Source organism: Podarcis liolepis (genome assembly GCF_965112155.1).
Source record: "Podarcis liolepis genome assembly, chromosome: 16".
In the NCBI taxonomy this organism is placed as follows: Eukaryota; Metazoa; Chordata; class Lepidosauria; order Squamata; family Lacertidae; genus Podarcis; species Podarcis liolepis.
Window position 1 is genome coordinate 38144255 of NC_139567.1, and position 22527 is coordinate 38166781.

At 45.2% G+C, this 22527-nt stretch overlaps 1 protein-coding gene across 4 annotated transcripts in view; it reads left to right on the top strand.

Moving 5' to 3' along the window:
• Positions 1–22527, top strand: part of HNF1B (HNF1 homeobox B) — a 58617-nt gene that overhangs the window by 35319 nt on the left and 771 nt on the right. For 2 of the 4 annotated variants that reach the window (XM_083479931.1, XM_083479933.1), the window contains exons 5-8: positions 10071–10240; positions 15096–15228; positions 16348–16533; positions 17698–17816. In XM_083479931.1, coding sequence (XP_083336057.1) covers positions 10071–10240; positions 15096–15228; positions 16348–16533; positions 17698–17816 — 608 coding nt within the window. Of the gene's footprint in view, positions 1–10070; positions 10241–15095; positions 15229–16347; positions 16550–17697; positions 17817–22527 lie in introns of all 4 variants that reach the window. The other 2 variants (XM_083479934.1, XM_083479932.1) reach the window with 1 other exon arrangement.

A 22527-nucleotide genomic window follows, 5' to 3' on the forward strand; every position in this document is an offset into this window, starting at 1 on the left:
TTTTTGGGAGCAGGCTTGTTGCTCAAGAGCTCCAAATGAACTTTCATTACACAATCCTGAATTTGCCTGGATGAGGTTAAATCCCACCTGAAAACAGTGACAGTCTGCCCCATAGATACTTCCCTAGTGACAGTCTGCCCCATAGATACTTCCCTAGTGCAAGTTCAGCCCAATATACTTTGCTGCCTGAAGTGTTATCCTCCTTTCATGTGCATTTCCCTATAACTTTCTGTATTGCAATCATCATCATCATCATCTTTTCAGCAAGTGGATTTGTCGCTCAGGAGCTCCACTTCAACTTTAATTCTGCAACCTGAATTTCCCAGTAGGCAGTTAAAATTTACCCGAAAATAGTGACAGTCTGGGAAGTGCCCTCTATAAAATCAGACATTTGAGGGTAGGAAAGTAACAGGTAAATGTACTAAAGAGGGTGGGATAAATGACTGCATAACCACCCTGCAAGCAAATAAGGACAAATGCTCATTTTTGTATAATCTTCCTGCAAACAAATCTGAACAAATGGTCAATGAAGACTGGGCATTATTTAACCTCTGCATAAGCCTTGTGCAAGCAAATGAAGATGAAATGCTCAAATAAACAGTTCATCTGGAGAATCCCAAGATGGTACTTGGGACTTAATTTGGGCCAGGATAGAGCCTGGGCTTTCAAATAGCTAGACTTGACCCTGAAATGTGTGAATTAAAGAAATTAATTAATTACATTTCCCGTGAGTGGATTTCACTCACTGTGGGAGTAGCTAAAGAGAGTTCAGCCACACCAGAGATGAACTGTGGTGTTTTGGAATGGATGTGGCATCCATTCTGACATCTCTCTTTCTAGTATAAATCAACTCATCAAAAGTCAACCAAATCAGAGATATTAGCACAACATACCAACTTACTCTTCACGTAAAGGAGACAAGTGCTTTCTTCTTTAATTATACCTGTTTCTACGTGTCTTAAGATTTTCAGTCTTTTGGAATAAAATTGTAGGGGTTAGTTCTCTGGGGGAAGGGGAGCACTTAAAAAGGTTCTCAGTGATTTATTCCCCATTCTACTGCTAGGAGGAGCAACAGAATGCTGGATTTGAATGCCAAAGGGGGCCGGCCCATCCAAGCCCCATATTTTACGCTTTCTTGCTCATTATTGTGTTGTATCAGCTCAACACGTTGTTTAGGAACCTTTTCTGGTTTTATTGGGGATAATTAGAGTTTTATGGCACCAGCCAAATAGGCAAAGGAGGACAGTCACAATAAACTGGTTTATAATGGACATAAATGATTCGCTCTACAACCGCAGGAGAGTAACGCTTTCAAGCACCTTTTGAGTGGCAGTCTCTTGTAGTTTTTGCTGGCTCTCTCAATAGGATCCGTGGGCTCTTGTAGATGAAATGGTACAAAGGGAGAAATGTTTGGTTGATCGGCCTGTTGGTGGCGGGGTGGAAAAAGCTCCCGCCGCGAGTCAGAAGAGTTAGGGGCTATCCACACTTCCTCTATCCCTGCTTCTTTCCCCAGGGAGAAACCATTCCTTAGTGCTCAGTCAGAGGAAAAAGGCACTCCAGTTTTCAGTGGATTACTGTTTTTTTTCTGATTTAGAACCACTTGGACCCATGCCTTCAGAATTGTAGAAAAAGCCCTTAGTGACTTGGAGACTTTGTGGATTATGGCGTAGGTTTCCTTCCTCTGCTATGTGTGGCTTATGAACTAAAAAGTCACAGCTACCCCATACATTTAAATCCCTGTTGCACCACTTCAACTGCCATGGTTCCCCGCCTAAAGAATAATGGGGACTGTAGTTTGTTAAAGATGCTGGGAATTCTAGCTCTGTGAGGCGTCCCCTAAAAAACAACAACACCAGCATCCTTAACAAACGACAGCCCCCAGGATTCTTTAGGGGAAGCCACGGAAGTTCAAAGCTTGGTATCATAGTGCTTTCAATGCATGGTGTGAATATAACCGAAATAAAACATCCAGTTTTAGGAGGGGAAAGTATTAAAAATAAAACTGCCGGTAATGACATGCTTTTATATTATAAATACAGTGGTACCTCAGGTTAAGTACTTAATTCGTTCCGGAGGTCCATTCTTAACCTGAAACTGTTCTTAACCTGAAGCACCACTTTAGCTAATGGGGCCTCCCGCTGCCGCCGCGCCGCCAGAGCACGATTTCTGTTCTCATCCTGAAGCAAAGTTCTTAACCTGAGCACTATTTCTGGGTTAGCGGAGTCTGTAACCTGAAGCCTATGTAACCTGAAGCCTATGTAACCCAAGGTACCACTGTATATGGCATGTCCTGTATATGGCATACAGTGGTACCTCTGGTTGTGAATGGGATCTGTTCTGGAGCTACGGTCACATCCCAAGGAATTCGCAACTGGAGGTGGCGCTTCTGCACATGTGCGTGGTGCGTAGAGTGCTTCTGCGCTTTGCGCATGAGGTGAAACCCAGAAAAATACTTCTGGGTTTGCCACATACGTATCCCGAAGGATACGTAACCGGAGGTGAACACAACTAGAGGTACCACTGTACTTGAATCAGTGGCGTAGCGTGGGGGGTGCAGGGGGGGTCGGCTGCACCGGGCGCAACATCTGGGGGTTAGGGTTAGGGGGCGCAAATCCACGGGTTAGGGGGCACAAATTACTTGCCTTGCCCCGGGTGCTGACAACCCACGCTACGCCACTGACTTGAATATGGTTAGGAGCAGAGGAACCTGCCTTATACTGTGTCAGACTGTCATCCATCTAGCTCATTATTGTCTACACTGACTGGCAGCAGTTCTCCCAAGGCCAGGGACATCCCCAGTCTTGCTTGGAGATGCTATTGGAGAGTGAACCTGGGACCTTCTGTATGCAAAGCAGATGCTCTCTACCGCTGAGCTACAGTGGTAATAAATTTATTACATTGGTATACAGCCCTTCACCCATAGATCACAGGGCAGTTCACAACAAAAAAATACAAAATGAAAACACACATGATAAAAACAAGAACAAACCCATAACCCCTCCCAACACATTTAAAAGGACATAGAATGAGCCCAAGGCCTGGTTAAAGAGAATGTTTTCGCCTGGCACCTACAGATATGTAATAAAAGCACCAGGCAAGCTGAAAAAGTTGGAAAGGGGCAGAAAAAGGCAATAGGACCTGTGTATGTGGAATACCTCCCATAGGAGGAAAAGACAATGCCTCTGAGGCTTTCTTGTTTGTGGGTAGGAGAGAATAGATAAGGTGAGGTTTTATGAAATTATGCATGGCATGGAGAGCGAAACTTTTCTCCCTCTCCCATAATACTAGAATTCAAGGTCATCCAAGTTAAATTTATGGGCAATGGATCCAGAACAGACAAAGGGCCTCTCCAGACGGGTGTTTTATTGTGGGTCTGTTCTGCAGCATGGTGTTGACACAGAAATAGTGCATTAGTGGTTGATTTATTCTACTTTATTTTGTGGTTCTTTTCTATGAACACTGTCTCAAGGGGCTATAGTGGAACAAGAGTGGAACAAAAATAAACCCAGGACATGGTGGTGTAAAAATGGGTTTGGGATTCCATCAGGAAGTTGCGGGATACGAACCACTGGAAATGAAGCAGTGTAACTGCCCCAAAACTTTTGCAGGTACATATAGTGTTGGAAGTGGGGTTGTGTGTGACTGCCCAGATACTATCATAAGCACAAATCATCATGAGTGTTAGATAAAAAGGATGTCTGGATGAACCCCAAAGGAAATATTCCCCCCCCACACCTACCCACAATGTGCAATTTGAGATGGGTTCTGCTTTGGAAAGTTTCATCAAACAAGCCAATGTGGTTAGGAAACCGATATTTTCTGTGCTTGGGCAGGAAAACGCGAAGCAGCCAATAAAGGCATTTGATGGGCTCTGCAACCTGGAGTCGGAAACAATAGTTCAGGTCCCATAAACAAGACTTTTATATTCCGTCTGCTCCTCTACTAAAGCCATCTTTATGAAGCAAGGCGCAGTCACGCAGAGGTGGTTTTTCTATCAGGCTTTGCTGCTGAGAACTAATGGCAGAGGGAGCTCCGGGAAGAATGAAACCTCTCCATGCCACAAGAGCCTCACGCTGTGGCAAGGGAAGAGGGCGAACAATGGGCTGGGCTTTTCAATGCCTGTCTCGCCCAGGTTTTCCATAAACCACAGACAATATCCTTCGCGCAATATATTATCCCAAGACATTCAGAAGCCAGGGAATCTTTACCTTCCAGGCGTGCTGCTGAGGATTCTCAATATTTATTCATTTATTCCAAGCCAGGGATATCATGTTGGTTGCTGTCATGTCATTTCCAGGGCTAGTTCAAAGGGCTCACATTAGCATTTAAAGCCCTGAACGACTTGAGCCTCAGATATATTTCAGAAACCACCTCCTTCCCTATAGACTGTCTCAGGTGTTAAGATCATCAGAGGGGGGTCCTCTTGGCAGTTCCTTCATGGTCAGATTTGGGGGGGGGGTCTGCCCAGGAGGGGGCATTATTTGTGGCAGCCCCTGAATTGGAGAGAATTCCCTCCCCACCAAGGTGTACCCGGCACCTTCACTGTGTAGTCTTAGTTTGTTGAAGGGGCAACACTTTGACCTGGACTTTGACTCCACACACACATACAGAGAGAAGGCAGGCAAGAGAGATCAGGAGTGGGACTGGGCAACATATTGATTTATTGTCCAAAACCGGTTTGAAGTCCATATTGTGATATCCGTTTCATAATTTTTGACCTGGCAGTATATCGCAAATCATGATGTGTATTTGGACTGGGCAGTGTATCATCCAAAACAAGTTTTGAAAACCATATAATGATATTGGTTTGATAATTTTTGACCTGGCAATATGTCATAAATCATGGTGTGTGGGTGTTATGCAAAAATCACAATGGAGGAAAAACTGTGAAGCCAGCCAATGCCTCCACATAGCTCCACCCTTATTTCAGACATCGTGATATCACAATGTTTGGCTGGTGATATATCACGATGTTGAAATCCAGGTATCGGCCAGCCCTAATTAGGAGCCTTCCTGTTGTCTTCCTTGTAATCTGTAATGACGGTTAATCCATCATTAACTGTTATAATATTAAAAAATTCCTTCCAGTAGCACCTTAAAGACCAACTAAGTTAGTTCTTGGTATGAGCTTTCGTGTGCATGCTCATACCAAGAACTAACTTAGTTGGTCTTTAAGGTGCTACTGGAAGGAATTTTTTTTATTTTGACTATGGCAGACCAACACGGCTACCTATCTGTAACTGTTATAATATTGTACTGATAAATTGTCACAGCCCGCCCTGGGGCCACCTGGTCCCAAACAAGCTTCTTAAGTAGAGATCTTTCCAGTCTGCATCTTTATTGGAATTGTTTTTCAATGACTTAACTGTTTTATCATTTGTGAGTTTGGGCACACACACAGCCCTGAATGGGAACAAATGTCATTGGGTTTCCTCCAGATTGACATTTGCTCTGATTTAGGTCCGAAAGAGCTGGTTTTCTAGAGGAAAGCAGCAAGTCAAAGGCTTAACCACTTATGACTCATGCCTAGAAAACACAAGACAAGTGGGAAATTGTGGGATATGAACTATTATTAATGATAATAGCAATAGGCAGGTAAGAAGTGTTGTTTGTTTCCTTGTTTTGGTATGTTATGCTGCTGTACCACCAAAGCACATCCCCCAAAATGACTTGCCAACCAATTAAAAACACACATGACAATAAAATCCAGTCAGTTTTGCCATACACTGCAACTGCATTTTCATAGAATCCTAGAAATGTAGAGTTGGAAGGGACCATGAGGGTCATCTAGTCCAACCCCATATGCCTCCAAGAGCAAGGTTGCTGAACTACATAGGCCTTTGGTCTGACCTAGCAGGGCTCTCCTGATGTTCTTGCCATCTCCGCAGGTGGGGTCAGCTTGAAGTATTTATCTCCCCGAGGCGAAATACAAGGCAGCATCATTGCAGAAGCTGGATGGACTGGGAGTTGAACCTCGCTTCAGCCCTAGCTCCAGGCAATGGGAGAGCGTTCCCCACCGCTCCTTAGTGGAGCAGGCTAGTTATGGCAGTGCAGGGACAGACCACATGGCGTGCACACACTCAGCCTTGTCCTCCAGCAGAAGGGTACAGCCAGGGGGTTCCCAATGCCGTCTCCTAGCATCTTCTGCCTGAAGCAGTTCTCCTCACTGCCCAATGATAGGGGAGGACCAGAGAACATGATCAGAAAAAGCATATTTGCACTTGGTTTCTGCAGTGCTTGAAAAGAAATCCATTCTGCCAGAAGACCCTGTATAAACTGTAACCACCGGTCTCTAACTAGAAATTTTAGGATTTGGGGGCCCAAAAAGTGGGGGGGAGGGGGGGAAGTGGAAGAGAATCAGCACAAGAATCTTCAGAACTCCAAATATACAGGTACCTTAATATGCTTGGCATTATTTAATTGTATTATGTATTAATGCAATAAAATACGTAGATGGTCCCATAAAACTTTAATTATCTCTTAATGTGATTTTTCACCTTGGAGTTAACTTTCCTAAGCAGAAACCGATTCTCCTTTTAAAATGGCAAAATCCATGTGGACTGTGGGTGGGGGAGGAGGTAATGAAGGAATCGGTGTTATTTACGTTTCAATTAAGAAAAAACAAACCTCGTCCCTCAAACTCAGCTCTCTTTGTTCTAATTATCTTCCCTCCCATTGTTCAAACAATGTTTCAGACTTTCTGATCTGGCCCGAGCCTGGGCACCCTTTGCATGAGGTTAGGAATACAGCGGAAGAATGCGGGTGTACAGCGCTTCAGGTTGAGCAATGTTTACCCTGTTCATGTCTGGGGCATCCACTTGCGCTGGCAAAGGTCCATTTGTCAAAAGAGCATTCTTCCATTATCAGGGATGGGGAAAACAGAGGGTGCCAAAGACATATCGAGAAAAAGGCCCCTCAAACACTTTTCGCATCTGTGGCATGGGGCCTGTATGGGTTGCAACATCCACATGCCATACATTTAAAGCAGATTCCTTCTGCCGAAGAATTCTGGGAACCGTAGCTTGCCTTTCACGGTTCCCAGCACCCTCAGCAAACTACAGTTCCCAGGATTCTTTGTGAGCAGAGAACATGGGCTTTAAATGTATGGTGGGTATATATATTCTGGGTTGAGGTCAACTCAATAGATTTGCACGGCTTGACTGGGTCAGTGTATATATCCACATGGTTTTCTGTGCAAAATTGCATCAAATATCCATCTAATTCAGAATCTAATTCAGAATCCTGTTTCCTGCATTGCTCAACTGGCTACTGGGCTTCAGTGGAGTAATCTGTTGGCTCGGGAGTCAACAACCCTCTAGAATGTTGCTGGACCACAACTCGCATCATCTCCAGCCTGCATGGTCCATGGTCTGTGATGATGGGTGGAGTGTTCCAGTAACCTCTGGAAGCCACCATGTTGGTTACCCGTGCTTCTCCAGACCTAGACCGCAGGGCAGCGGTGGGGCTGAGTTCGAGTCTCATCTGGAGTGCAAATCTTGGGAAGGGACCTTGGACTGGTCATGTTTCACATGCAGAAGTTCCCAGGTTGAAGCCCTGGTGGTCTCACCAGTTAAAAGAATAAGCTGGTAGGTAATGAGAAAGACTTGCATGAGAGCTGCTGCTGCCAGTCAGAGTCAACAGTAACAAGCTAGATGGACAAAGGGCTCTTCCAAACGGAACTTTTATCGTGGGATCGGGTGCTGCTTACGCCACAAGCTTTTTGCAGCATGCACACCCACGTTTGTGTTTGCATTTATTCCGTGCTTTTCCCCACTAGAAAAATAGGTGCCAGTACTCACCATGAGGATGTGGGTGGCACTGTGGGGGACGTGGGTGGCGCTGTAGGTTAAACCACAGAGCCTAGGACTTGCCGATCAGAAGGTCGGCGGTTCGAATCCCCGCGACAGGGTGAGCTCCCATTGCTCGGTCCCTGCTCCTGCCAACCTAGCAGTTTGAAAGCATGTCAAAGTGCAAGTAGATAAATAGGTACTGCTCCAGCGGGAAGGTAAACGGCGTTTCCTTGTGCTGCTCTAGTTCGCCAGAAGCGGCTTAGTCATGCTGGCCACAGGACCCGGAAGCTGTACGCCGGCTCCCTCGGCCAGTAAAGCAAGATGAGCACCACAATCCCAGAGTCAGCCACGACTGGACCTAATGGTCAGGGGTCCCTTTACCTTTACTCACCATGAAGTTGTTACAGTAAGTAACAAAAAAATAAGGAGAGGAGCCAGTAGTGCGTACTCTTGAGTACCCCCTGAAAAAATAAGTTTTTATTGCTTTTATGCACCACATTTTCTTCAAAGGAGTTCAAGGTGGTGTACATGGCTCTCCTCCTCCCATTTCATCCTCACAACAACCCTGTGAGGCAGGTTTGGCTGAAATATGGGCTGCTGGCCTGATCCAGCAGGCTCTTCTTAATTTTTTAATGCTAGGATTTGAACCCAAGACCTTCTGCAGGCAAAGCATGGGTTCTGCCACTGATTCCTCCTTTACCAGGTCCACTGTGGTCACTTTAGCTGCCCAGGTGCTGCCCGGGCTTTATCTTCCTCCAGCAGATTGCCTTCCAACAATGCTTTTGGTTTGTGGCGCATGACGGTGCATAACAAATTACCTCTTGAGCCCCAGGACTGATAAAAGGGATTTTGTTTCCCAGCTGGCTTCCTCAGTTAATTATTTCTGATCTGCTCCGTGTGCCTTCCAGTGCCGCATCCAGTGTATCCCATGGCTGAAGGTTTTGAACATTATATATATAAAAAACTGAAACACACCTACGGTGAATCATTTCATACCTTCCAACTGCTCCTTGTTTAACAAGACGAGCTGTCTGTTTTTCTCACAGCTGCTGGTGTGTATTGTTGGACACACATCTGGTATATGCGAAGGATGTACAGTGGTACCTCGGAAGTCGAACGGAATCCGTTCCGGAAGTCCGTTTGACTTCCAAAACGTTCGGAAACCAAAGCGTGGCTTCCGATTGGCTGCAGGAAGCTCCTGCTGCCAATCAGAAGCTGTGTTGGACATTCAGGCTCCAAAGAACATTCGCAAACTGGAACACTCACTTCCGGGTCTGTGGCATTTGGGAGCCAAAACGTTCAACTCGCAAGGCGTTCGACTTCCGAGATACGACTGTATAGGGAGGGACCATAGCTCAGTGGCAGAGCATCTGCTTGGCATGCAGAAGGTCCCAGGTTCATCCCCTGGCATCTCCAGGTAGGGCTGGAAGAAACCCATACCTGAAACCTCTGCCAATCAGTGTAGGACCTTACCAGCTTGGATACAGGACATCTCAATGACTGCCTGATTCCTTATATCCCTGCCTAGTCACTTGACTCGGGGGGGGGGGATCTCTGTTGGTGGTCCTCCATGCATTCAGTGTTGTGGGCCCAGGCCTGTGCAGCTCCCTCTGACTTGAGATGAGACAGGAGCCCTCCTTGTTGAACTTCACGTGAATGACAAAAGGGATGTTCACACATTACATCCAACCCGTGTGCCTGTGTGATACAGATAGTGGAGCTGTACAATAATTTGCATGTCCTGTTAAAACAGTGTACAGTCTTTGCACACATGTACACAACAGGTGAGCTATACAAGTGAACAAGTGTACACTTTCACACCAAAACGTGTACTTGTGCAGAGACAACCTGTGCCTGCATTCTGTCAAATACACGTGTGAACAGCTCTTTTGTGGACACAAAACGCCTGGGCTGTACACTTGTATAGTTATGAACATGTCATGTTCAATATGCACACAGACTCTGTGTACAGAAAATCTCAGCTGTAGAACACAACACACCTGCACGTTTTCACCCACACACTTGCACAGCTTGTATCTGTGCCCAGTGTAATCTGTGGACAATCCTAAATACTCTCTGATTCCAGGAGGCATTTTAAGGTAGCATCCAGGTTTCTGTGTGGGTTTTATGGTGATCTTTTAAGTTGTTTTATTCCCTATATGGCTTTTTTTATTATCAAATGTACACCGCTTAGAAAGTGCTAATGGTGAAGCAGCATATAAATGCCTTTAAAACAAATAAATAACATGCCTGAAACTATTTGAATTATCTTCTCCCCAGGAGTCCGCTACAGCCAACCGGGGAGCAATGAAGTCACTTCCTCCTCCGCCATTAGTCACCATGGCAACAGCTCCATGGTGACCTCCAGCCAGGCTGCCCTACAGCAAGTGTCTCCAGCCGGTTTGGACCCAGGCCACAGCCACAGCCTGCTCCCACCGGACGGCAAAATGGTGAGCACACCTGCCCTATTGTAGCTCAGGGACTGATAAGATAAGATGGCCTAGCAAGCAAAACAAACAAAACTTTCTCTTTTTCATTTTTTTTGAAAACTCTGGGGGTTTGTGTGTGCATGTGGTTTTTTTTGCACAAGACCTGTGTTAAAACAATGAGGCATTTGTAGGGACGGGAAGGGGGAAAGCCTGAGTACACTGAGGAAAAAGTCATCATGCTGACCTTACCTTTTCCTTGGCAACAGGTAGTGACACAGGCTTTGAAACCCGCCAATAAATGTGACACAGAGCTGTTCTCAGGGTATTGATTGAATGCCTGCTAAATTGGAACGGTGGGGTGGATCATTGTTTGCTCTTCGCTGTTGATGACATTCCATTTGATTAAAACACACACACACACCACCTTCAATCATTCCATCCCCACTGAAGTCATTTAGCAAACTCCCATAATCCCTTTCTCTTTTAACCCCTATGACTATCTACATTCAGGCCAACAGATGTTAGCAAAAGTAATAATGGCCTGGTTTGTATGTAACAGTAAACTCTGGTTTATTAAACTATGGCATGGTGTTATGTGTGAACCCAGCTAAGCAGTTTAACTATGGCTTGTTAACTATGGTTGAAGATGGATAACTAAGGTTTGCAGTTGGTTTATTAGCCTTACTTAACATTAACCATGGCTTAACATTACAAGCAAACCTCCTTCTTAATTATGATTAAGGAACCGTCCCTGCAAGTGAAGAGTGGTAAAAAAATTCAAGCCACTCTCAAAGCTTGGCTGCTGTTGCTAATGCTTCTAACAAATCTGTGGCATAAAAAACCCCCCATGGTTTAAGTAATTGTCTGCCAGATGCTTCAAATCTATGGTTCATTAACTATGGTTATCATTAGGCATGGTTTAGTGTTACTTGTGAACCAGGCCACTGTTTTTTCCAATAGAGATAGAAAGAATGACAACACTAATATAGCAGGGTGAGCTCTCTATCTCAAGAAGACATTATATAAAAAGAGAGTTCAGGGCAGACTTCTTGGCCATTGGCTGACCCCAGCTTTGTCCCTCCTTGACAAATGAAAGGCACCTGTTGGTCTTTCTCCCTCTGCCATGTTTCAGGTGGACTCTGCCTTTTGGGGGAAGGGGGTGTTTGTGTGTGATTGTTTTCAAAAGCAGAGTTTGCATATTAAACCATCCCTTAATGACGTAATTAGAATCTGAAAGTGTTTTCTTAAAAGAAACCCTGCAAAACTAACCTGGGATTGGGGGTATGGGTGATTTCCTAGTGATGTCATGGGCACTGGCCAATCAGTGTGTGTGTACAGGTAGTATTTAAACTGTGCTGTATCATGTTTATATGTTACATAGAAACTCTTAATGCAAGGTACTGGGTCCCCTGATTAGAACTGGGACAGATTTAGGTTGTGATTGCCCTCTGGAACTAGTTAAACACAGAATGTTTTTCAAAATCCCTTGGAGCCTTTAAGAACTACAGTGGTTCCTTGGTTTAAGAACAGTTTAGTTTATGAACAACTTGGATCAAGAACGCTGAAAACCTGGAAGTAGGTGTTTTGGTTTGTGAACTTTGCCTTGAAATAAGAACATGTTTCACTTCCTGTTGAGTGTGTCCCATTTGTAAATTGAGTCCCCCGCTGCTATGGGAAAGCACACCTTGGTTTAAGAACGCTTTGGTTTAAGAACGGACTTCGGGAACGGATTAAGTTTGTAAACCAAGGTACCACTGTACTTTTTATCTAAGCAGAGGTGGGGAACCTTTTTTAAACCCTCTAGGAGCCAACTGGGCAGGACCAAGGGCTAAGGAGGCAGGTCTAAAGAGGTGGGGCTACAAAGATCCTCTTCTGCTGGATATAAGCAGGAGCTGAGCTTTTGTGCAGGCTGGTGGGTGTCTAGATGAAATTTAGTTATAATACTACAGTTATACTTCTTTTCCATTTTGTAGGCTTATAGAATTATTACCACATTGATATTTAAAATGGCTCCATTTCATTTAGACGTGGGATTTCTGTTTTGATGTATGTTGTGAGTGCTTTGTGGTACATGATTGTCAAAAAATATTATACATCCTTCAAATAAATAAAATCAAATGAAATCTGTCTCAGGTAAAAATCAGAATTTGCATTGGAATTTGCCTAGGCATTTTGCCAATGTTTTAATTCCCGACATGTGTTAGTCTGATCTCTGGGTGTGCAGTCAGTCTTTTATGACTCTGCACTCAGGGTCATAACGCTGGAGAGTGCCTCTGCAAGTTTTCTTTGTGACCATGGGGTCGAATTCTTTCCTGGTCAGGTGACTCCCCTCCCCTGTCCTTATTAATTCATATATTTTTCTGTCCCTAATCACTTTTTCAAGATTTGCTGATGCATTAAATGGTTTGTGTAAATGGGGTGGTTTTTTTGTACCACATGCATGCCTGACTGAGGCGACCTGGACTTGAGGAATTTCTCCTTCCTCAAGGTAAGCATACGAGGAATTGTGTCCTGCGTTGAAGGCAGCCCCCCCCCTTCTTATAATGTATGATCAGAGAGTGCTGAAAGCTTTAGTAGATATGCCCTCTGTAAACTGCTTTCAATCCATCTGTGTTTCTGGTGGAATGTAAGGTAGAAATAGACTAATCTATAGTGTTTGGTTTCTTTACATCTCCGCAGCAATTTATTCTTTTTTTAAAAAAAATCTTCATGAAAATTTCCAGCAATTTAGTGCAATTCCCCCCCCAATAAATACATATTTGTATGCAGTTTTGACTAATATAACCATTTCTGCAAGCCAATTCTCATAATCTAATGCATTTTTCTATGTTAACTTCACTAACGCATGCATCTTTATGCACACTTTCACCTAAGTATGCATTTTTGGTTGGAGAGCTGCATCATAAAAATTCAGAGACGTGCCATTTTTGAAGGATACTTGCATTTCAATTTGCGTATTGGTCTGTGAAGTGCAAATACCTTTCTCATTAAAAATGAAAACACAAGCCAGTTTTCTCCCCCATGCCTTCCCTAGGTTGCCTCAGAGGTTTATCAGAAGTTCCTCAAGGAGAAGGGATAACTCCAACCTTATTTGTTATTTATTTAATTATATTGATAACCCATCTTTCCTCCAAGGAGCTCAAGATGGAGTACAAGGTCCTCCCCATTTATAACCTCACAACAACCCTGCTAGTCATGTTAGGTTATAATAATAATTTATTCTTTGTACCCCGCCCATCTGGCTGGGTTTCCCCAGCCACTCTGGGCGGCTTCCAACAAAGACCAAAAATACACTAAAATGTCACGCATTAAAAACTTCCCTGAACAGGGCTGCCTTCAGATGTCTTCTGAATGTCAGGTAGTTGTTTATCTCTTTGACATCCGATGGGAGGGCGTTCCACAGGGCGGGTGCCACTACCGAGAAGGCCCTCTGCCTGGTTCCCTGTAGCTTTGCTTCTTGCAATGAGGGAACCGCCAGAAGGCCCTCGGCGCTGGACCTCAGTGTCCGGGCAGAACGATGGGGGTGGAGACACTCCTTCAGGTATACTAAATATATACTTAATAACTTCAGGTTGAGAGGCAGTAACTGGGTAATTTATAGTGGCTGCTGCCCAGCATGCTTCTGTGCACCGGAAAAGAGAGCCCCGGGCAGTGGCAGTAGCTACCCGAGGATGCCCCTCTTATGACACCAGGCTTGAAAGGCTGATCACCTATCACTAGATAGGCCTATCACTTGATCTTCCACTCAGTGTGTGTTAAGTGTGTTGGATGGCATGTCCTCACTGAGGCCGGCTGCCTGGCCAATGACCCCCGTGAGGAGAATGCGAACTTTAGCACATTCAATGATGTCGTTGCCATGGGGCCAGTCAAATGGACCTTCCTGCCCAAAGTGTAATGGCAGCCATCTTGAGAACAGTTCAAAACATCCACAGTTAACCTCTGAGGTGTTTTTGCCCTCTCTTAGCCCCTTGTTCCCGAGCCCTCGGTTCCTGGTATTATAACACTTATTTCCCCTCTTTGTTTGGGCAATGCCAGCTTTCAGTACCAGAAGTGTGAGAATATTCTAGAAATTCACCTTGTGGGGTTATTTTCCTTGGCCTAGCTTGACTGATTCATGTCACACTGGGTGGTTTTTATAGTTGCTTTCTCTCCCTTGGCCAGGGATGCATAGTTCTCTTCTGAGACAACCTGGCCTTCCGTCCAGAAAGTCGTTTATTGACTACCGTAGCCAGGCTCACACGGCACTCTACAAATAATGCTGCCAGGGAATTGCCCCCCTCCCACGAAATGTGAGGCCAGTTTTTGGAAGGTGATGACGCCTGTAGGAATGTTGAAGGACTTTTGAGATAAGAATAGCAAAATCATTCAGGGCCAGGGAAGAGCATGTGTGGTGTTGTGGTAAGTGTGTTGGACTTAGGACTTGGGAGCACCGGGTTCAAATCTCCACATGGCCATGAGGCTCCTTTGGCCAAATGCCGTCTCTTAGCCAGACAAGGGTTGTGATCATAAAATGGGGCTGTGGTAAATGTTATGGTGTTTTGTCCCTTGGAGAAGAGGGATTTAACATAAGTAATAGTAAATATATAAAAATCTCAGGTGCTACTGGATTTCCCCCAAAGGAAAATCTGAGGTGAATTGGAAGGCCTCCGCTCAAAGTAAGCATCTCTGGGAATTCTGAGGTAAAACAACAAAAGATTTCCAAAAGGACATACAACAGTAGTAAAGGCTGCATCACAAACCTCTGTGCACAATCTTACTTATTTGTAACTTTTATATCCTGACTTTCTGCCTGTATGAGACACTCAGTGGAGCTAGAGCTGTTTGGCTGACTGTCCATGCCTCAGTTTTGAATTGCCCCTTCTTCCTTTCTTGGCAGATTACGGCGCCAGGAGGTGGGCTTCCCCCGGTCAGTACTCTCACGAACATCCACAGCTTTTCCCATCATAATCCACAACAGTCCCAGAACCTCATCATGGCGCCGTTATCAGGTGTCATGGCTATCACACAAAGTAAGTGCTTTTCTGCTGGACTGGAAGGCTGTATCTTTCTTTCGTATTTATATGATATGCCATCAGTGTGAAGGGCATTTTAGAGGGAGCAGGAGACAGGTCTCTCCCCCGAGGATCTTACAGCCCAAAGTTCAACAATGGGAGAAGAACCGAGGAAAATGGAAACCGGTGTGAACACGGAAATAACATGTTGTTATTTCAGTTACACATACTTAAGCTTAGGTACAGTAGGATAGGTATAGCCAACATGGTACCCACCAGATGTTGTTGGACTGCAGCTCCCATCTGCCGCAGCCAGCATAGCCAATGGGAATGGATGATAGGGAATGTAGTCCATCATTCGTATGGGAAGAACCACATTAGCTGTCTTCAGCAGAGCACGTGGTGATGAAGGGGTTGGGCCAGAGGCTTCATAGAAAAAAGTGAGCTTTGAAGAGGGGAAGAAAGGAAGGCTTTTTTGGGGCAACTGTGGATTGCATTCAATGTTAGTCATACACAGAGTACACCCATTCATGAACATAGCTAACTTAGGTCTACTGATCTCATTGGGTTTACTCTGAGTACACCTTAACCTTTTTTTACTCTGAGTAAAGCTTTAGAGACTTTCATTAAGAATTTCTAGAAATTTTATACAGTGGTACCTCTACTTACGTACCCCTCTTGTTACGTATCCTTCGGGATACACATGTGGCAAACCCAGAAGTACATTTATGGGTTTCGCCGCATGCGCAGTAGCACTCTGTTGCGCCATGCGCATGTGCAGAACAGACACCTCCGGTTGCGGAAGCCTCGGGATCCGACCGGAGCTCCAGAACGGATCTTGTCCACAACCGGAGGTACCACTGTACCACCGTGTGTGAATCAAGGTAGGAAGGTATTTGATGTATGTTAGGAATAATCTGAGGGACCTTTTCCAGCTCAAGGAAGCATTCCCTTGTAGGAATTGTGTGACAGCGGTGGTCAGGGCCAGAAGCAAAGTGGGAACAGCAGCGGATGAGACTCATATACCTTTGCACTGTGGATTACATTCTGGACATGCAGAAAGCTGCAAGGGCCCAGATTCCTCACCCTGCTCTAATTTGTTTCCCCTTTCCCCCTCTTCCCCTCTCTCTCTCCCAGGCCTAAACAGTTCCCAAGCACAGAGCATCCCCGTCATCAACAGCGTGGCCAGCAGCCTGGCAGCCCTGCAGCCCGTCCAGTTCTCCCAGCAGCTGCACAGCCCCCACCAGCAACCCATCATGCAGCAGTCGCCCAACCCTATGGCACAGCAGCCCTTCATGGTGACGCAGCTGCAGAATTCACACAGTAAGGATCTTGTCAGGTATTTCCCGAGGTGAAAAGAGCGACTAATTGTGCCCACGTCTCCACCATACATTTAAAGCGGTATTATACCGCCTTCACAGCCATGGCTTCCCCCACAGGATTCTGGGAGTTCCTTGGGGAAGAGGGATTGATTGTTAAACTGCTCTGGGAGATAACAGCTCTCTGAGGGAAAGAAGAGAGTCCCTAAGAACTCTCAGCACTTCCCAGGATTCCTTGGGGGAAGCCATGATGCTTTAAAGTGCTACAGGAGGACTTTAAATGTATGATTCAGATGTGGCCGAGGTGCTGTCTGTCTGTATTGTTGGGAGGAGCAGTTGCTACAGGGGCCAGAATTTTAAAACGTTGAATCTCCTTCCTAGTTCCCGGTTTCCCAGAAAAAAACAACAACAGAATCTGTGAATCACTGCCTTAGCGAAAGTAGGGTTTGCCTTGCTTTTTACAGAACACAGCCCTGCCTGGTCCAAGTCCAGTTTAAAATAAAGAACCCTAAGGCGGGAGAGTTGGAGGGGCCTGGACAGCAGACTGAGAAGCAAAAACAGGGCAGAAGGGGCACTGTGGTGTAGTGGTTAGACCTGGGTTCAAATCCTCATTCGGCCTCAGAGCTTACAGAGTGATGTTGGGGCCACTCAGTCTTTCTTAGCTTCAGTTCTGTCACTGGTTTGTTTCAAAGATAAGGGATGGCAGGGGCACTACGTTAGGGGCATAAGATGGAATTGATTTCTGTTCTGACCCATATTTATTGCATGCAGCACTGTATCTATTCCGCTGTGGTTCAGCTCCCAATATTATGGTACATTATTTGCCTCACTGTCTGCTATGGTGGAAATTTACATAATCATTATGTAATTATTCAGTTTCCAAGCTGAAAACAACAGCAAATACCAACTGCATTCACTCAATTGGTTTCTGTTCTGGATGGGGGACCAATAAGTGTAATTTGTGCTCCCGCTTCCATTTCTAACAAATTTTAAAACTCCATAAAATAAACAAACCCCAGCTAATAATATAAGAGTCATCGTCTCTTGGAGTGAGTCTTTCTCCATTGATGGGGTGAGCCTGTTTATACTGTAGTTGCATGCTAAAAGGTTTGCCTGTCTTCCCCACTACCTCACATGACAGAAGTGCTGTTGTCGTTTCCCTCCACAGTGTACGCGCACAAGCAGGAACCCCCTCAGTATTCCCACACATCCCGGTTCCCTTCAGCCATGGTGGTCACGGATACCAGCAGCATCAGTTCGTTAACCAATATGTCTTCCAGTAAACAGGTAAATAATGATCAGCCAAGTCTTCTTTGTGGAAACTGGTACGCCAAACAAAGGCACAGGTTCAGAGCACAGCCCGATATGAGCTGGGGTTCTGCCAGCCTCCTAGCTGACTGACAACACTCCTATACAACTAGAGTTGCCACATCTCCTGAGGGAGGCGAGCCCGGGAGTTAGGGGCTGGAGCCTGATGAGATGGGGAAGGGCCTAACAATGTGTTAGCACTTGGAGGGTCTGAGGAAGAACCTTCTTGTGCCTAGTGCCTCAGGGGTGGGATTTGAAGTCAGGAGAGGATAGCCCGGCCCTTGCACCTCTTTTTATGAAACCTTTGGAGACACGTTAGTGCACCCCCCTCCGAAAAAATAAAAGAAAAATCCTCTAACCAGTCCATTTTGCTGTAAATGGCCTGAGCCATTTAGCGAGGAGTTCTAACAAAAGGTCCTCTTTTCTCCTGCTTTAAAGGCAGCTTTGCAGACCGTGGGAAATATTCAGCCTTTATCGATTAACAGATAGTTAGAGGAGAAAACCTTGAACTCCTCAACAGATAAGCTTTCGCGTTTTAAAAGAAAACAAGGCGTGCCAAAATTATTATAATGGGCTGGGTTCAAGAATGTCTAGAACGAGAGCCTGGATTCCCATACAGGGCCAGTGTTTCCCGGAGGTTGCTCAGAAGGGGCTGATGAATGGAAGTCTCTGTGGGTGCTTACAGCGGGGGTTTGCATGAGTGTTGGGTGCATTGAGAAAGGGCTGCCCATTGCTCAGTGATTAGAGCACATGTTTCACATGCGAAACTTTCCAGGTTCAATCTTGAGCCTCTCCAGACAGAACTGGGAATGTCTCCATTCTAAAACCCTGGAGAGCTGCTGCCAGTCAGTGTAGACAATACTGAGCTAAATGGACAAATGGTCCAATTGATGTCAGGCAACTTCCTATGTTCCTAAGTCCTAACCTCCTAGTGGTGCAGCAATAAAACTGCTAGCACATTTGGAAAGGGTCCGTTATGGTTTCAAAATGGATGGAGGAACTGCGTTTTGAGATTCCTGCATTGCAGGGGGTTGGACTAGATGACCAGGGCTCCCAACCAACTCTGCATGGTTCTATGATTCCACAGAATTTGATTTGACTGGAACTTCTATCCCCTGGCAGACTGCTGAATGGGGCTAAGTCTAGTTTAACTGATCATCATGACCAGCCTAGCAACCATAACGCCAAACATGGTTCAATGAGAAATGGATGTGAAACCCCCTTGGAGAATTTTGCTCTTAGCTAAAGTTTAATTCTCCCCTTAAAAATATTCATCAGATACTTTTGCCTGATGCGAAAACCTCATCCCAGTCCTAAGGATGTCTATAAACATACAAATAACCCTCCAAGACATTTTGCCCGGTTTGGTAAGGATGCTTTTGAGAAATCCCTCAATCGTTTTGCCTAAGAAAGAACCACAAGATTAGGTCCCATCACAAGCAGTTCAGATCCATCGCAGCCAGTGTGTGAAATCTTTGTGTGAGCAAAAATAATTTCCCCCTCTAGTTTACACCAATTTACAACACTGAGCTTTTGTTCACCTTGTCTGGAGAGTTCCTTCTGGACATCTTCAGTTTGCACCATCCTGCCTGATTTGTTTATATGAGGGTGTTGTTCATATTGGTTGGTGGCAACCGTCTGGATTTGGAACCACATGGGGCCTGCAGAGAAGTGTTTACCACACTGCACTGGAAGGCGAAAGTGTTGTTTTCAAGGCCCCCCCCCCACTCCTGTTGGGTTCCCACCCTTTGTAGTGAGCCGGAGAAACCGCTTGCCCACCATTCTTCATCAGTCAAGCAATCAGGCGCATCCACACCACTGGGGGAAGAAGACCATTTCCTTAGCAAGGCTCTATCGATTCATCTGCCAGGCACTCAGCCATAACTTTGTCCTTGATTGATTATTCCATCTTGCCCTCCAGTTGACTTTGATGCTTGCGTGTTGGAACAAGCCCTCCTGGATTCAGGAAGTGTCCTCTTAATCAAAACCCAGCAAGATGCTGCTTGCTCGGCCTCACTGGGGCAGTCAAACGTGGGCATGGGTGGTGGTGGTAAAGAAAACTCAGCTTATCGTTAGAAGAGAGCTGTTTGGGATAATCAGCAGCAATTAGCTGTTTCCCCATATTTATATTTATATTCAGCCATTTATTTACACAAAAGTTTTACACACACACACACACACACACACAGAATGCTTAATCAAAAACAATTTCTTTGTTATTAAATTTATTTGTTTGATTCCATTTATGAGTCACCTCCCATAAAAATACCTTGTTATAATGAGGTTATTATTGGACTGTAATTGAAAACTAATAAAAATTATTATCAAGAAAAATAGCTTGAAGCAATTTGACAGCAAAAACCTCAACGATAAAAAATACCATTATGTCAAATCAATTAAAGCAATTCCACATGTCGAAATGACTGCCGTACACATACACAAACAATCAGAAGCAATTCCATATTATAACAACATATTAAAAACAATGTCATATGTAAGAACAATTTCAAACCCAAGTACAGTTAGAGACTGGAATAAATATATGTATTTTTAAGCTGCCTTTCAGACTATATCCTTCTCAATGTGACTTGCATTAATAACAGCTAACAAACATTAGAGCATACAATCCAATTTACAGTATAAACAGTCAATTTAAATAAATCCAATATAATAAGAAGGGCCTGCTGGATTGAGCCAACTGCCCATCTAGTCCAGCATCCTGTTCTCACAGTGGTCCGCCAGATGCTTGTGGTGAAACCAGCAACCAGGACCTGAGCTCAACAGCACTCTTCCCTTTTGTGGCTTCCAGCAATTGGTATTCAGAAGCGTTGATGCCTCTGTCAGTGAAGGCAGAACATAGCCATTGTAGCAAGTAGCTATTGAAAGCCATAGAACCACAGAATTGCAAAAGTGGAAAGGACCACGTCCAATCCCCTGCAATACAGGGTGTGTTGTTTGTTTTTTTGCCCAAGGTGGGGTTCAAACCCACAACTCTGAGATTAATTGTCTCATGCTCTACCGACTGAACTGTCCCAGATGGCCTCTTCTAAAGCCATCCAAGTTGGTGGCCATCACTGGCTCCTGTGGGAGCGAGCCCCATAGTTGAAGTTTGCTCTGGGTGAAAAAGTATCTTCTTTTGTCTGTCCTGAATCTTCCAACCTTCAGCATCATAATACAGTTCAGTAGTCGGCAGCAAAGACCCCAGCAGTAGCATGCGAAATCAAACCTTCAAATAACAGCCACAGAAGATTTTTTTTTTAAAGTCCTTTAAAAAGTCCTTTAAAAAACAAAACAAAAAACTTGAACTGATGCAGCCGGCTGCATATTTACCAGACACTGAGGAACTGGGGATGAGGTCAGGGGGGGTTCAGAGTGGAATGGTCTTTGGTGCCATCCCCAGATGTGCCTACTAAGCCAGAAATACTTGCACAAGAGAAGCCCATTGTGCAAGTAGCTTTCTAGTCCAATGTGGCTGCTTTGCTTTCCTCTGACTTGGGAAGACTCCAGCTCAGAAGCCCTAGTGCAGAAATAGCCCTCCAGAGGTTATCCTTGACCAGGCTGGCTGAGGCTGATGGTAGTTGGAAACCCAACAACACCTGGAGGGGCACCATGTTGGCTACCACTAGTGGTAGCCAACTGCATTCTCCCCTGCTCCATCAGAGCCAGCAAGTGCTAAAGCAGGGTGGGCCCCTTTAAACGAAGAGGCTCATCTCAGCTAGCTATTGAGATGGAGCTCCTATTTCAGGCTCAGTCTGAGGGTGGCTGGTGCTGAAGCAACATTTGAGTGCTGCTCTTATGGAGCCACCAGGCTGAGCTCTGCAGGGAGCTGTCCAAGGTGCTATTGAAGCCCCGCCCTGTCTCTGTACTTTAACCTAACCAGCTGAACTGATTTGTAAATGTCTAGAACCTTTCATACACACACCATAACAAACAACAATAACAACAATAATTGTATACCGCTCTTCATCTGTAGATCTCATGGTGGTTTACAGCATAAAAATGTAAGATCAAAACACCATCCTACAGTGTAAAAGAAGGGATGCGGGTGGCGCTGTGGGTTAAACCACAGAGCCTAGGACTTACTGATCAGAATGTCGGTGGTTCAAATCCCCGCGACGGGGTGAGCTCCCGTTGTTTGGTCCCTGCTCCTGCCAACCTAGCAGTTCGAAAGCACATCAAAGTGCAAGTAGATAAATAGGTACCGCTCCATCTGGAAGGTAAACGGCGTTTCCATGTGCTGCACTGGTTCACCAAAAGCGGCTTAGTCATGCTGGCCGCATGACCCGGAAGCTGTACGCTGGCTCCCTTGGCCAGTAAAGCAAAATGAGCGCCACAACCCCAGAGTCGGTCACGACTGGACCTAATGGTCAGGGGTCCCTTTACCTTTACAGTGTAAAGAAATGCTCTTTTCTCCACTCAGTGCTACTTTTCTTCAAGGTAATCTTTTTGAATGTGGCAGGTGTGGGAAACCCTTTTGATCCTGAGGGGCCACATTCCTTTCTGAGCAACCTCCTGGGGGCCACATGCCAGTGATGGGCTAGGCAAAAGTGGGCACAACAATGAATGTAAACATTACCATTGTGCAGTAGGCTAGCTGATACACACACACACACCCTTCTCTGTCCTCCCATCTCAACAAGCAAGAGACATAATCAGAGTTCAATAACACATTCCAGCCGGGGAAGAACAC